Genomic DNA, 14,872 nt, shown 5'->3' with positions numbered 1-14,872 from the left:
TCTTAACACTCAAAAGAGCTGCATTAAAGACGTGCTCCACGTGTGTGTGTGTGTGTGTGTGTGTGTGTGTGTGTGTGTGTGTGTCTTCTCTCACAGGTCCGCCCTCGGCTGCCGGACTCGATGTGAAAATCAAAGTGAATGACATTAGGTAAATAAGACAGCAGGTTGCCATGGTGACGGGAGGGAAGAGAGAAGGGAGAGGAGAGAAGAGAAGAGAAGAGGAGCACCACCACCACCACCACCACCCTCCCAACCTCCTACCACCCCTCCCTCACCCCCCCTTTCCCTCCACTTCGACCCGTTTCTTGCATCCAATTAAACGGGAAAGTGAAGCTCGGTTTATTCACAGATCACCACCGACTGAAGCCCACTCAACCTTTTTATGCTGTAATCCGAGACCTCGTCCTCGGCCGAAGGGACTGCGCCCGGACTCTCGCGAGGAAAACGAAAGGATAAAAGATCCTAATGAACACGGAGCAGTGCTAATGATGCGCCTGGCTGCCACCGTTTCAACAGCGCAAAGCAATATCTCGCATCTCACTAAAAAACGGCTTGAATAAACAAGACAAGGCCGCGCCGTGAAGGCACACTCCACTCTAACTCATTACACGCGTCACTTTGGGTGGAGAAATGTTACTCAAGCCTTATGTTTAGGCTAGAAAACACTTCCTTCCTACTGAAAGTCAATTAGATGCGAAAAAAACAGTGTCCTGCTCTAAAATATGTGCTGTGGCAGAAAAACGTAGCATGCTAGATTGAGATTAAGTGCTCTGAAGCTAGCGACGCATATGGAAGGCAAGATGATAAATTCTCAAATCTGATTGGTCAGAAGGTTTCTATAACAACTGCAAGGCAAATCACAGGTTTATATTAATGTGCTCACTAATATGTTATGGGTTCTACAGTAACAGCTCTTTCATATGGGACTTGTATATCTAAGACTAATAATAATTGGATCAAAAAAAGCATGCGGTTATTTAAAGAATTTTTCTGAAAGACGCCTGAAGTGACTTGGTGCTTTCCGGTTTCTCGGTCACATGACAAGCAGCTTTTTTTTGTCTTATTAACTTCAAGACAGAAATAAAAAAAAAAAAAAAAAAAAAAAAAGAGAGGCTGGTGTGGGAACAACTGTTTATAGCTGCTATAACGTATGTGAGAACCGGAAATGACTTGTCACGTGGACGTTCCACAACATTAAACATAACCTTGAATGGACAAACTTTTCATCTTTAGCGAGCTGTATGAGGAATGAAACGCTTCGGGGCAGGCTGTTATAGGAAAATAATCAACTTCGGGGTGTTAACAGTCTGGTTCATTGCTGCTGTGCTACCTTTGCTAATGTAATGTTAACAAAATGGCCGCCATTTTAACCGTATTACATAGTATGGCTACAGAGTATGGAATAAAACACCTGGCGTTGTGTTGTTTCAGGAAAATAATCAAGGATGGCCAAGTGTGATGTGGCCCACACCTCAAGGTTAACAAAATGGCCGCCATTTTAACTGTATTACATAGTAAGGCTACAGACCCTGGTAAGGAATAAAACACTTAACTCTAGGCAGGAATAACACACTTCAGGGCATGATGTTACAGAAAAATAACTAACGAAAACATGGTGTGATGTGACCTGATGCGAAGCGGCGTTACTGTTACCACCCTGAAGGTGATTATTTTCCAATAACAGCATGTCCTGGAGTATTTTATACCACCTCTTATACCACAGTAATGACATTTATTGTATTAATTGGTGTTTTATTAACACACAGTGATTAGAGGAGCTGCAGCTTGATCCTTCTCTCTCGCTCTCTCTCTCTCTTTCTCTCCCTCTCTCTTTCTCTCCCTCTCTCTTTCTCTCCCTCTCTCTTTCTCTCCCTCTCTCTTTCTCTCCCTCTCTCTCTGCTCATCAGCACTTCCTGGATGCTTTGTCTTAATTATAGAGCTGCTATAAACTGTACAACGGTTTCGAGTACGCAACCAGACACACCTCAGCCAATCAGCACTGACACGCAGCGCTGTAATTACGCACAGCACGCTTTCAGCATGTTGGAGGACTGGCTGTCTCTGTGCACCATGCTCATGCTTACCCATAATCCTCCTCTCTGTACAACAAGGCAAATGCAAATATTAACCCTGGACTAACTGGTCAAGACCCAGGTGACGAATCTGAATTGCAGGAAAAGGCATACGAAGAGAAGGAGGCAGCACAAAACCTCCATCTCCTTCTGCACGAACATCGTCACGTCAGAGTTAAAAGTAAAAGAGAGAGGGAGAGAGAGAGAGAGAGAGAGAGAGGAGGAGGAGAGAATAACGATGAGCTGGAGTGAAGTTGAAAGGATTGAATGACTTACCCGTCTTCTCTTTGATCTCACACAGCACGCTGAAGAGAGCGGGCTTCATTCTGTGGCAGTTCAACGCGTGTTTTCTGCAAAGAGAGAAATAAAAAAAGAAAAAAAGAAAAGAAAAGAAGAGAGAGACAGTCAGTATGACTTTGTTCTAGTCTGTAGGGAGGAAGCCGGTGTATACCAGAACATACATTATGGCAAGTATGTAGTATAGTGTGGTATAGTGTTGTATAGTATAGAATATTTTCACAATCTGAAAATGCTTATTTTACAACCCTGAACATCCAGTGCACGTTTCTCACCCGCAAAACGCAAAGGAAATTAATCACAACACCACACGTGACTAAATGGGACGATGCACAAATGAGTCACAAAAGCACAATGAGTTTTCGTACGTTATTAATATAAATGTGACAAGCCGAAGAGCTTTTTAAAGCGACCTCGGTTGCCTGTAACGGAGATATTGAGGGTGCTGAAGCGGTCCTCCATGCCTCTCCACAGCTAAATGAGTTGTTAAATGAAGCATAGCCCTAATTTGTCTGGAGAGAAAAGCTGTTGAAGAAGCAGCAGCAGCAGCAGCATCATCTCCCCCTCCAGCGCTACTTCCCACCTCCCCTTTACACCCCGACACCGGACTGGCTTTAGAGCCGACAACACACAAAAACGCCACGCTTTTCACTCTGTCGCTGAAGTGTGGCGTCCTGTCACTACACGTCATATCAGCCCGATGATTCCTGGACGCTGGAGATCCCGGTTCAAGACCTTCCAGACATAATTACTAAAATAAAACATCATCTATGAAAACATGCATGAGTGCATATTTAACAGAAATTTGCATTTACATACAATAAATAACGACAGTGACAATTTTGTTTCGGAAAAACGCTACTTCGGGGTTAATAACATGGCCGCCATTTTAACACTATTACATAGCAAGGCTACCAAAGCTCAACATAAGCAAGGAATAATAAAGCATGGAGACATGATGATACAGGAAAATAATCAACAACAGGGTCAGGCGATGCAGCCTGATGTATTATCATCATCACCCTGAAGTTGATTACTTTGCTACAACAGCACATCCTGAAGTGTTTTATTCCTCTTATACTACAGCCATCTTAGCAAGGCAAACAATGTTGATGGACTAAACAAGTGGTTCTCAAAGTGGGGTCCTGAAAACATAGCTAAGGGCTGAATTTTATTTTTTTATTGTGCTACACTGGTAGAATTCACAAACTTATCGAAGCTATTATATTTAGGGGTCCAAGCACTAAAGTCAACTCACACCTATCAGTAGGTTTTATTGATAGAAAAACTCAGAAAAGCTCTATGGCTCCAAAAATATCATTTGGAAATAAAATCCATACTGATGGGCCTGTGGAATTTTATTTTACAGTTAAAGGGGGTCCCAGGCTACAAAAAGTATGAGAACCACTAGATTAAACAATGACACATCATCCATAAATTTTTATCCATTTAAGATTGCAGAACATACATGAAACCTACATTCAGCTTGTCTTGTTACCAAGAAACTGCAAAGTATAAACTCCTCTGTCCTGAAGATGTCCGGAAAAGTTACAGCTTTACCGCCGACACAGGAGACTCCTTCTATAAATGTCAAATAAACATCTCCTAATAGAAAACGTCCCCATATCAACAACTATACAAGTTTTTTGTGGAGCCATACAAGACCCTATGAAGTAGCTGTTACCATAGAAACAGGAACATATTAGAATGAACACATTATTGCTGTTATTAAAGAAAATGAATCAACGCCTTCTGACCAATCAGAATCAAGAAACTACAAAAACCGATTTAACACCAAAAAGGAGGAATACCTCAATTAGCCATTTTGTTACCGTGACCAACAGTCAGTCAGTTACTGTTATAAAAGTACTTACTATATCGCAGAAAAGTATTGTGAGCGTAGTTATCGTGACATTGATACTATATCGTCATATCGCCCTGCCCTTTTCAAGGTGACATGGTGCTGATTGTCAGTTTTTCCATACTGGAGCATTAAAAAAAAAAATCTGAACAGCACAACAATGGTTCTTTAACAACACTCACTGACTCAAAGTCAGAGATGTGTTTACAAGCCCAGATCTACATAATACACTCACGAGTTAGTGATAGGTTCATTATATCGCGTCACACGAATGATGACGCAGAGACCGGCGCTCTGTAAACGTCTGCATTTTCCACGCAATAACGCGTCAGTAATCCACCGACCGAGTTCCTGAAGGCTCACGAGACATTTGCTTTGCTTACCACAATGAACTAAAATACAACAGACTGCAAAGCGACACAATGACTGCTCACTTATCTGCGTATAACGGTCCAGAACAAGGGCTAAACTAATTCTTCCTCTTTAAAAGAAATGATCTACATTGTGTGGAAATACATCACACAGATTGCTTTCTGGAAATAACCAGGCCTAAGGGCTGAGGCATGTGAATAACCTAATAACCTTTGACACCTCGCACTTAGATTAGCCTGCAGTGTATCACGCGCTGCCAGAAATAACCCACGCTAATTAGCGTTCTCATTTAAAAACGGCACATTCGCTGTTAAGAAGAAGTAGGTGATACATTCAGTGTTTAATACAGCAACAGGATGAAACACGGATGGGATGAAAAAGAAAAAAAAAAAAAGACTTGTTCAAGTCTGTAGGCATTACGGAGAAGATTAGTTAAATCGCATTTTCAGGGTTATATACCAGATATGAGATGTGACATATCTGAAACAAAAAGAGTCTGAAATAAAAATGGTTATGGCTAATACTGACGTTAATCTAAAACCTTTCTTACAGATGAATGATTATAGAAGATAAAACATTGCACAGGTTTGAAATCTGAGAAATAAACTAACGTATAAGACTTCTATCTACTCCTATTTGTATGGAACATTAAACATATACACATATTTAAAACTCCAGGACTAACTCCAAGCGTGTCCTGGTTTTCTTTCCCCGAGTGAGAGGGAGGTATGATGAGGAGGGTAGGAAGGGGGGTAGGGGTGCAGGGGGGAGGTTTCTCATGCAGTCCTGTACTGACCTGTGTTGGAAGTCGAGCGGCAGGGTGCATTCCCCCCCTGCCGCGCTCCCCCCGGCTCCCCCTGCCTGTGTGGGGTCGCCTCGTCCCTCCTCTGGCCAGCATCTGGACACACGGCACAGGGGGAAAGGTTGAGGGCAGCCAGCGGAGAGCGCCAGCACTGGCATCGCCTCCCACCGCCCCGGTTACATCCCCACTCAACCCCAGACCCAACCCGAGACCCTGACAGTGAAACCCGCAGTGGAGCTGACCAAAATATACAGAGAGCCGAAAAGAAAGCACCGTAGAACGGACCTCCTCCGTGTTTCATTCGTGTTTCCTACGTGACTCTGACTTACTGCTCTCTTAACAACAGATGAAACCGATAGTGATATATAATAATCTCACAACCAAATTTAGAGATGGAACAGGCTTTAGAAATGCACTGAAATTTCAGTCCAAATCCAAAAAAGACAGAATGAACTCTAGCGCAGTGATTCCATCCTCGGTCGACTCAAATACAGGAAGTGATCCAATCATGCAGATGTGAGCTGCAAAAATTGAGCCAAAAGACGGATCAGATGTTTGCGTTTGACTAAAGGCCGTAAACTCGTAACTTCCAACTGCGTATTTGAGAATTCAGGGCGGTCTCCTTAACCCAGAGTTCAGCAAGTGACATCAAATCAACATGGCCGCCCGAAGCATCAATAGTAAACACAGTAGCACTTCTTACCTTTGAATGAGTTTAAATGCTGTATATACCAGTATCTGCTTTAGATTAATGTACAGACGTACTCCCTTGTTAAATCTATAGCGCTGACTAGCTTAAAAATACCAACATCAAGCTGTCCAGGGTTCCCCCCCCCCCACCCCACATTTTTGGAAATATGATGAGATTTACACTGACAAACAAACAGAGAAGAAAGGGTGGAATACGATTAACTAGACATATCTCCTAATACTGAGAGTGTCTCAGTGTTCTCTGTGTTTAGGTGACTATGCTTTCATGGCAGGTTGGGTCATATTTTTGACCAGTGAACGAATGAAGATTTACGCACGTGTTTTCAGTGCTACAGCTAACACTTTTTCGCTTTCTGATTCGTTTACTCGTGTGCATTGAGAAAACAAACCAAAACAAAAAGCACACGAAACAAAAGTATGGATTTCGCTCTGATACAACACCATAATAAAATAAAACCCTTTTCAGTTCTTTCGGATTGTACTGAGAACTAAACGTAGCGGTTAAACACGGTGTTGAAGTTTCAGAGAAATACCTAAGTGGTTTTGATTTCATTCAGCAGGAAAACCATTTTGTTAACCTCTTAAAAAAAAGTAATAGCTCAAGAAAAGACCTGCTTTTTTTTTTTTTTTTTTTTTTTAAAATACATGCTATTTCAGACTTTAAATCAGTTTGTATCTGTTAAACGGTGTTGCAATCGCACAAGACGAGTTATCTTCATTTGAAAAAAGGAAAAAAAAAATGGGCAGAGCTGGTGCACAACTTGCTAAATCCCCCCGGCTTATATCAACATCGGGACATTCCAAGTGAGTTACGTCTCATGTAAACTCAAGCCAGTTTCTCTCGCTTCGCTCATAAAACCCCAGAGAACAGACTAACTCGCCGTCAAGCAGCTCGGAGTTTTGCTAATAATCCTTAATCGTTCATGCTAGACATTAGTTAGTGTACATTTTAACACCTGGGCTACATCTAGCTCCTGTTTGTCAGACACACACACAAAAAAAAAAAAAACTGAGGAATAAGTTCAGAGTTTTTAGCTGAATCCATCAGCAGGAGTGACGGAGGAGATTCCGCAGCAGCATGAAAACTAAAATGGAGCATGCACTGTGTGCAAAACATGACTCCAATCTTTGCTATTATAAACAAAGCTAGCCAATACATGCTAAATATCTCACGCAATAGGTTTTACATACAGTCTGCGCTTATTATTAAGCACTAGTCAAAGCCAGCATTCAGTCACTTAAAAGGCTATAAAAATCCCTTTCAGTGTTTTAATAACCAGAGACAATCGATGAAATTTTAGCAACGGGGCATCAGAGAAAAACTTCATCAGTAATCAGTATCTCTTTATACATGATGATGATTTCAGCTCATTTTATTGCCTTCTGATGCAAATGATACTTAATTAATATTTAATTACGTTTCACAGCCATGTGTTTGGACTTGACGTGACTGTCGCAGTCAGAGCTAATCAAAATATTTCACATGACGTCTACTAACTCGATGTGTTCCCTAGGGCTGGGCCATACGACGAGATAATATCGATATCGCGATAAACTGTGGCACAACACACTTTTCGGAGATATCGCAGGTATCATGAGATCCTTTTATAGAACTTCTTAAATGTGTTTAACTAACAGGCTGCTGATTTGATCGCTCGAGTCGAACTACTGTTTCAATTCCTAAAACTATTTATTCATGTATCAACACCTAAATTCATTTTAAAGGTTTATTTTGAAATCTAACACTACCTTTTTGCTGCCAGTTGGTTAGGAAACTTGCACAATCGTGATATGTATCGTAGAAATGTCTTGACGCTGAAATATTTATACTCTAATCCTATACATTCAGTGATGTTATGAATATCAATTTGCCTATAAATAGCTACATTGATTACAAAAAGGAAATTAGCTGGCTTATTTTTTCCCCCAATCCTTGTTTGTCTGCAGCCATTATCGACAGGTTCTGACCCGCACCAAGACGTTTTTCCCTCCAAAGCATCATCAGTGTTGAATTTGTTTTGGGAAAGTGCTCAGTGTGTCTCTTTATTAGCTCAGTGAGAGGAGATCAGACAGCTCAGATTTGCTTAGAAGACCATTCCTAATGTATAGAAACACTGTTAATCCACAAAGCAACTTTGCAGAAAGCCTCAGCGAGATCAGGAGTGCGACTTCTTAATATATATTAATATTGGAGAAACCTCCACACTGAAACACATGTTAAATATGTCTATATTGAAATATCTGTACTATGTTTAGCGATTCTGGCACTAATTTGTTGGTCGGTGTTGCATTTGGCGTGTTGCTCGGTCATCGCACGGTGCTAGCGCAGTTACACTGGAGTTTAATAAGAGAGAAAAAATTAAACAATCTCAAACATAAGTGCGAACCATCAGGTTTTGCCATTAGCTCCTAAAAACAAGAATGATCTTTTCTCACTCACCAATTTCCAGCAACATACAACGTCATATTAAAGTGTAGTGGAGACGCAGAGCAAACTCTGGAGTCCCAGAATGCAATGCATCGCTGAGCTAGGTAGCGATCTACGTACTGACAGTGATATTATCATCAAAGTTGAATGTTTGGAAGCTGATCTGTTTGAGCAGAATGGATAAGAGATGAGAGATAAGAGAGCAGGACAGGCAAAAAGGATAAAGCGCCGCTGCATCGCTTTCTTTAGGTAGAGATAAACTTTCAGTGGCACCACTATCAGCAGGTAGTCGAAAGGCATTGTGGGTAATCTCAGAAACTGTTAACCAAAGGAAAAAAAAAAAAAGCTGTTTAATCTAACTGGCTAGAAAATAAACCTTGCATCCCACTGAAGATCACGTGCTAATTATAAATATTGTCATGCAACTCGTTCAGGGTGTGTGTTAAGTGTCAGAAGAGGTTTTAATTAGAATTCATTTCACTTTAATACTTAAAATATTCTTCGCGTGACAAAAACCCACCAGCCCATAAAAAAGCGTGTAACATGGAGCTCTAAGTGACACTTCTAAATTAAAAATGATGGACGCATGCGATGCATTATGGATGACGCAACAGATCATTAAACCACTCGAATGACAACGTACGAACACAAAGGAAGCCTTGTTTGAACGGTGTTCGAGGCGTGTTTTAAAATCAGTGATCCTATTTTTAACACAAATACAACATAACGCCAACACCACAGCTATGAGTGTGGGCCGATACCTGATACTAATCCAATACAGACATCCTCTTAGTAACCGAGTCTCTGCCAGCGAGTTATGTAAAATATTATAGGCGTGATGCAACTCGCTTATAGACAACGTGTCCTTTGTTCATTTAAAAATAACATTCCTGGCTCTAAACGTGATAGCGAGAAAACGTACGCCGTTTCTGAGCCGAGCTGCGTGGTGTCATACTCGTACTCATCCGTGTTTGGGACAAAGCCTTGGATTGGACGTGAACCGAGCCAGTTTTTTAAAAAAAAAAAAAAAGAAAAGAAGAAGAAAGAAAAAGGGGGAGATAATTCGAATGCCTTAGATTCTGCAAATGTTCTCTAAAAAACTGACTTGTGAAAAATGTGTCCTGTCACACCAGAAAATCAGGTACCTCCACTGACAGGGGTTCAGAGAACTCTCGCAACTTTCACTACCTGAGACTAGGGACGGGCGACGTGACAAAAAATATCATATCACGATACTTGAATGCGGTTGTACGATACACGATATTCGGTATAGTTCAGCCAACACACAAGTGCTGCATTAAGACTGTTCACATCTAGAAACGAGTTTAATGAAATGATACCAAAGATATTTTATACAGACAAGTGTCTCCTAGTACAATTGATATTATATCGTTATATCACCCAGCTCTAGCTGTCCTCAAGTCCTCAAGTCACTTCCGGATCTATTCATTCATTGGCCTGCTTGTTGCACAAGTGAACGCTCCATCTTACGTTTTGGTTGCCCAGACACCTAACTGACGTCTACCAGGGCTAGTGAAGATATTCTGAAGAGTGTACATCATGCACGCACGTTCTGATTGGTTTAGTCTAGAGTTCGACTCCTACACACATCTCGGACATCTATAAATTGTACTAGAGGATCATTTGGACCAATTCCTCTTTCAGGATCAGGACACCTGGCTGACTGTCATTCCACCCGCATACGAATAACAAAAAGTGCAGCGAGGACCATCTATACAGGAAGTGGCTTCACGGTTTTTTAAAAAAAAACCCTTTAACTCGCAATTCAAGCGTAGAAGGCAATATCCCTGTCCGTGTGCCGTCCTCCCTCCATCTCATTAATAGAAACTCGATTTTGCGACCAGCTGCTCTCGTGCACACATTATAGGAGAATTGATTGCACGCCGCACACAATGAAAAGGATGAACACCAGGGAGGGAGGGACGAGTAGGAAGGGGGGGGGACGGGGGTCGAAAAAGAAGCGAATTAATTAAGAGAACCAGGTGGTCAAACGGTTTGGTGAAGAGGGAAGGGGGGAGATCGCAAGCTAATGACGCATAGCAGAGCAGCCGTGATCCTTCAATGAATAAAAAAAAAAAAAAAAGCATCATCAGGGAAAAAAGCTTGAGGCTACATTGTCCGCGTATGTACTAAAGAGTGTGTCAAATTAATGGTGATCCAAAAATTGCGTACTACTGAGCAAAATCATTAGGAGAGCCCTGACCGCTTTTTTTTTTATTTTCATTACAATAGAAACACGTGATATGATCATCCTTACAGTAATCGAGCCAAACCCGTCGTTGCCAAGTTATGCAAAACGTCACAGGCGTGATGCTGCGTCAACTCGTGTTCAATGTGAAATAAATGTCAATCCAATCCCGATCCATAGTGCCAGGCTGCTCAGTGCATCCCTGTACTTCATATATCAAAAAGTCTAGGTTAACGTTAGTTTATTGTTAGTACAATATCGGACTGCGTCTGAGATTTCTGTACCAACGATTCACCAAAGACCCACAAAACTACCATACGTGCGTGACTCAGGGTGCCAAAACTTTTACATTACATGCCTGCATATACGGAAACATCAGTTTGAAATATTTAATCTCAGCGGCTGTCCAAGAGGTGGGTGCCAAAACTTTTACAATCAACAAACCCCGCCCTATGATCTGAACGTTATATATTTTGTTCACTGCAGTATTCATGTGCTGTAGCTAAGAACCTAAATCGAGATATTCACTTGTATAAGTCGCAGCATTCCCACAATCCGAAAAACAGAAATATTCTGCGAAAAATAACGCAGCCAAACTTTCCACGCCTCACAAAACCTTCCATATTACTTAAGGCTTTTCTTATATTCATACTAATAGCAACATAAAATAATAAAAATGGTATTTTGCCAGCATTATGTAGCCTTACTGACAAACATCAGTCTGAATATCTTGCTCCTGGTATAAGAATGCCGATACGAGACGGCTGTGGGTGCCAAAACTTTTCCAACTTTAAGTCCGTGGTCAGAACGTCAACCTTTAAGATCCTGTAACTCGCCGTGAAGCAACCGAACAAACGAAACTTGCACAGTATAGCATTTGTCCACTGCAATGTTAATGTGAGAAACACAGTGTCATGCTGTGCTGGGAAAATAATCAACGACAGTGTGGCGTGATGAAGCGGTGTGACTGCTACCACCCTGAAGTTGATTCATTTCCTATAACAGCACGTCCCAAAGTGTGTATTTCCTCTCATACCACAGCAGTTCACCAACAATTATGATTTTTATATATATATCATTTATAGCTTTTTATCCATTTATAGCTACACTTAACTTTGCGAAGCACCTGGTATCACTTGCGTTATAGCAGCTATCCCTCACCAGCCTCTCTTTTTTCTCTTTAGAAGTTAATTCAAAGTTTTCAGACGATTTTTAAAGTTTAAGATGGGGGAAAAAAAAAAAAAAAAAAAAAAAAAAAAAAAAAACACAGCTTGTCAGTACAACGCACTGACACTGGAGACTCCTTCCAGATGAAAAATCGATGGCATTCTGATTCTTTGTGAAACACCAGCAACAACTTTTTTAAATTCCGCCTTTGTAATTTTTAAAAAATTACTTAATTATTAGCCTTAGATCACGTGAAGCGTTTGACGTACAAGTCCCTGTGCAAGTTGTTACCATGGAAACCGTGGAAGGTATGATTTCTACAGCTGCTGCGATAGAAAATTAACCAACGCCTTCTGAGCAAGAACTCAACATCGCTGTGGTGTAAAACAATCGAATAACAACATCGCTCTGCCTGCGTAGTGCAGCGGTACTGACAAAACATCATTCTGAAATCTCGCTCTCAGCATGACGGCAATGACTTAATTAAGGCTCCATGATTATCTATGTTAATGAGGGAGCAGATTAATCGCGTTCGTTCATCCGCACACACTTCGCAGGACACGTGCCGCTCTCTGTATCAACACGCACTTTATAGCGCTTTACGGTTAGCCGTGCGTTGAGACCTTGAGGACGGAGAGCGGAGTGAAACAGGAGGTTAAGTAACGGTCATTACAGCAGATTAAATCCGTGTAGCGTGACTGAAGCCGGAGCTCCTCTGCATTTCTCGGCCCACTGGGAAAACTTGTGCAGAGCCGAACTGCTCCATTAAAACTCCTCTGCATGTGACTAATGCGCAACAGATGGATGTTCACTGTGCAACAACGTCGGATAGTCTTATGAAGTGAGCACACTTGGTAGCGTCATTAGCGTTACTGGCGTCATTATGGCTCAGCGGTGCTGCAGGTAGACTGTACACCACTTTATACCAGGCGGAGTATAACAGCACCGAGCTCTCCGCTGTTCACAGTACAGCACCAGTACTTTTTACTTATTTAGGCCTACTGGTTTTTATTTCATCTCTTTAAACTGGACTTCTGCACCTTCCTGGTATAAAATAAAAGTATTAAGTGATGGAACAATTGATTAAAGAAAAAGAAAACGAAAACCACGTCGGATTTATAAATGCAAATAAAACCTAAAGAATTCAGTCAGGGCTGGGCAAAATCTCTCAGTAACACAACATCCATACTGAGAAAAATGATGACATAACACACTTCCTAATTTTTTATAAAAATAATTTACAGGTTTTTTTTGTTTTAAACTAAAAAGTGGTAATTGGTAAAACTGGTTGTAAAACTGTAACATATTTAAACTATACATTTTAATTAAATTGTAACTAATAGACATAGATATAGATAAATATTTCCTTTTAAATACTGTTAAATAATTAATTATAAATAATAATATATTAATAATATAAAATAATAATATATAATATAATAAAATAAAATAATTGAACAAGTATTTAAAATGAGGAAATTTAAACATTTTTATTTAAAATATTTTAAAAAGTATTAATATCAATATATCTTTTTTTTAATTAAAATTAAATATCTTAAAGAATATATTTTACATTTCCTGCATTTTAAATAATTGCTCAATAATGAATATTAAATAATTTAAACAGAGTAAAGTTTTTAAAATTTTATAAAGATAATACTTCAGGAATTATTCATACTAATTTTATATCAATTTAAAAAGAATTAATTAATTTAAAAGTAACAGATTAATACATTAATAATAAATGATAAATACAAAAATTATAAATAATAATAAATGTGATTTATTATAAGTTACATAAATAATACATATTAAGCGATTTATTTTGTAGACATTAAAGGAGCATTAGGTAAGATTAGTCTTTTTTTTTTCAGGATCAGGTCTCTAACAGTTTGGAGAATTCGACGGTTGAAGCCCACTCCAATATTCCCGCCCATGTTCATGAAGCTCCGCCCCCGGGACCTACGGCATCCTGTAGAGAAGACTGTCTATAAAATGACTGACAGGAAGCGAATCAAAACAGAAACAAGCATTCCAGACCAGAAATCTTTTCCAAATTGATTTCCTCAGCGATTTAATACACTTTTGCTAAGGCCAAGGCTTAAATCTGTTGTTTTTATCATGTTCTACATATCGTCTGGGTTATTTGTACAAAAGAAGGACTTTAAATAAATAAATAAATAAATACAGCTATTCCACACCTTTAAATAGAAGAATCATGAAAGGAAACACATTCCAAGGTTGTTGTGCTAAGATATATCTAGGCTAGTTATCGTGATAGACATCGTGTATAGCAGAAATGTCACTGAGTATCGTGATATGATATTTTTTGTCGTATTGCCCTCCCCTGAGAAAAAACTAACTTTTTACAGGCTCCTTCACTCCAACTGACACCCAAACACACACTGCTCAATTCACATGAAACAAAAACAGAAGAAAAAAAAACATTAAGTACCCTCCAGCTAATAAACACGGCTCTCAAGACCTTTCTTTTCTCCTTTCCGTGTTCAGATTTCTGACTAATTATACGAGAGGTCATTAACAGCATCATTAAAACAGAAAGGGTGAAATGGGAGATGCATTAGGGAAGCTGCGCTGATGTGGCAAATAAGGCAAAAACAGACCTTAATGATTCAAGTCTTAGTTTCGGCTACAGAATATTCGTACTGTACTGAATTTCTGTACGTCTCCAGATCTGGGATTTCAATTCCACTCTTTTTCCCCCCCAGACCTGAACAAGAACCAAAGACAACTCATTTACTAGCAGATCTGTGACTCTGCATTTATTTACAGGATATTAAAAATAATAAAAAAAAAGGATTTGAATCCAAGAGCTCTTCAGTTTGTCCCTTAAACGTTCTGTGCAGAAATGAACAAAAGGTTCAGAAATGCTTTTTTTTTTTTTTTTTTTTTTTTTAAACCATCAAAAAAAAACTGCAGAGAAATCCTTTTT

The 14,872-nt window shown here is 39.9% G+C and overlaps 1 protein-coding gene across 2 annotated transcripts in view; it reads right to left on the bottom strand.

Annotated features, from left to right (window-relative positions):
- Window positions 1-14,872, bottom strand: part of pbx4 (pre-B-cell leukemia transcription factor 4) — a 51,980-nt gene that overhangs the window by 34,383 nt on the left and 2,725 nt on the right. The window contains exons 2-3 of one of the 2 annotated variants that reach the window (XM_034298332.2): window positions 5,399-5,500; window positions 2,349-2,422 (exon numbers count right to left, since the gene is read on the bottom strand). In XM_034298332.2, the coding sequence (XP_034154223.1) occupies window positions 2,349-2,422; window positions 5,399-5,500 (176 nt within the window). The remainder of the gene's footprint in view (window positions 1-2,348; window positions 2,423-5,398; window positions 5,501-14,872) is intronic. The other variant, XM_034298333.2, reaches the window with a different exon arrangement.

This window comes from Pangasianodon hypophthalmus, chromosome 23 (genome assembly GCF_027358585.1).
Source record: "Pangasianodon hypophthalmus isolate fPanHyp1 chromosome 23, fPanHyp1.pri, whole genome shotgun sequence".
NCBI classification, from domain to species: domain Eukaryota; kingdom Metazoa; phylum Chordata; class Actinopteri; order Siluriformes; family Pangasiidae; genus Pangasianodon; species Pangasianodon hypophthalmus.
This window is presented reverse-complemented; position numbering and strand designations above follow the sequence as displayed.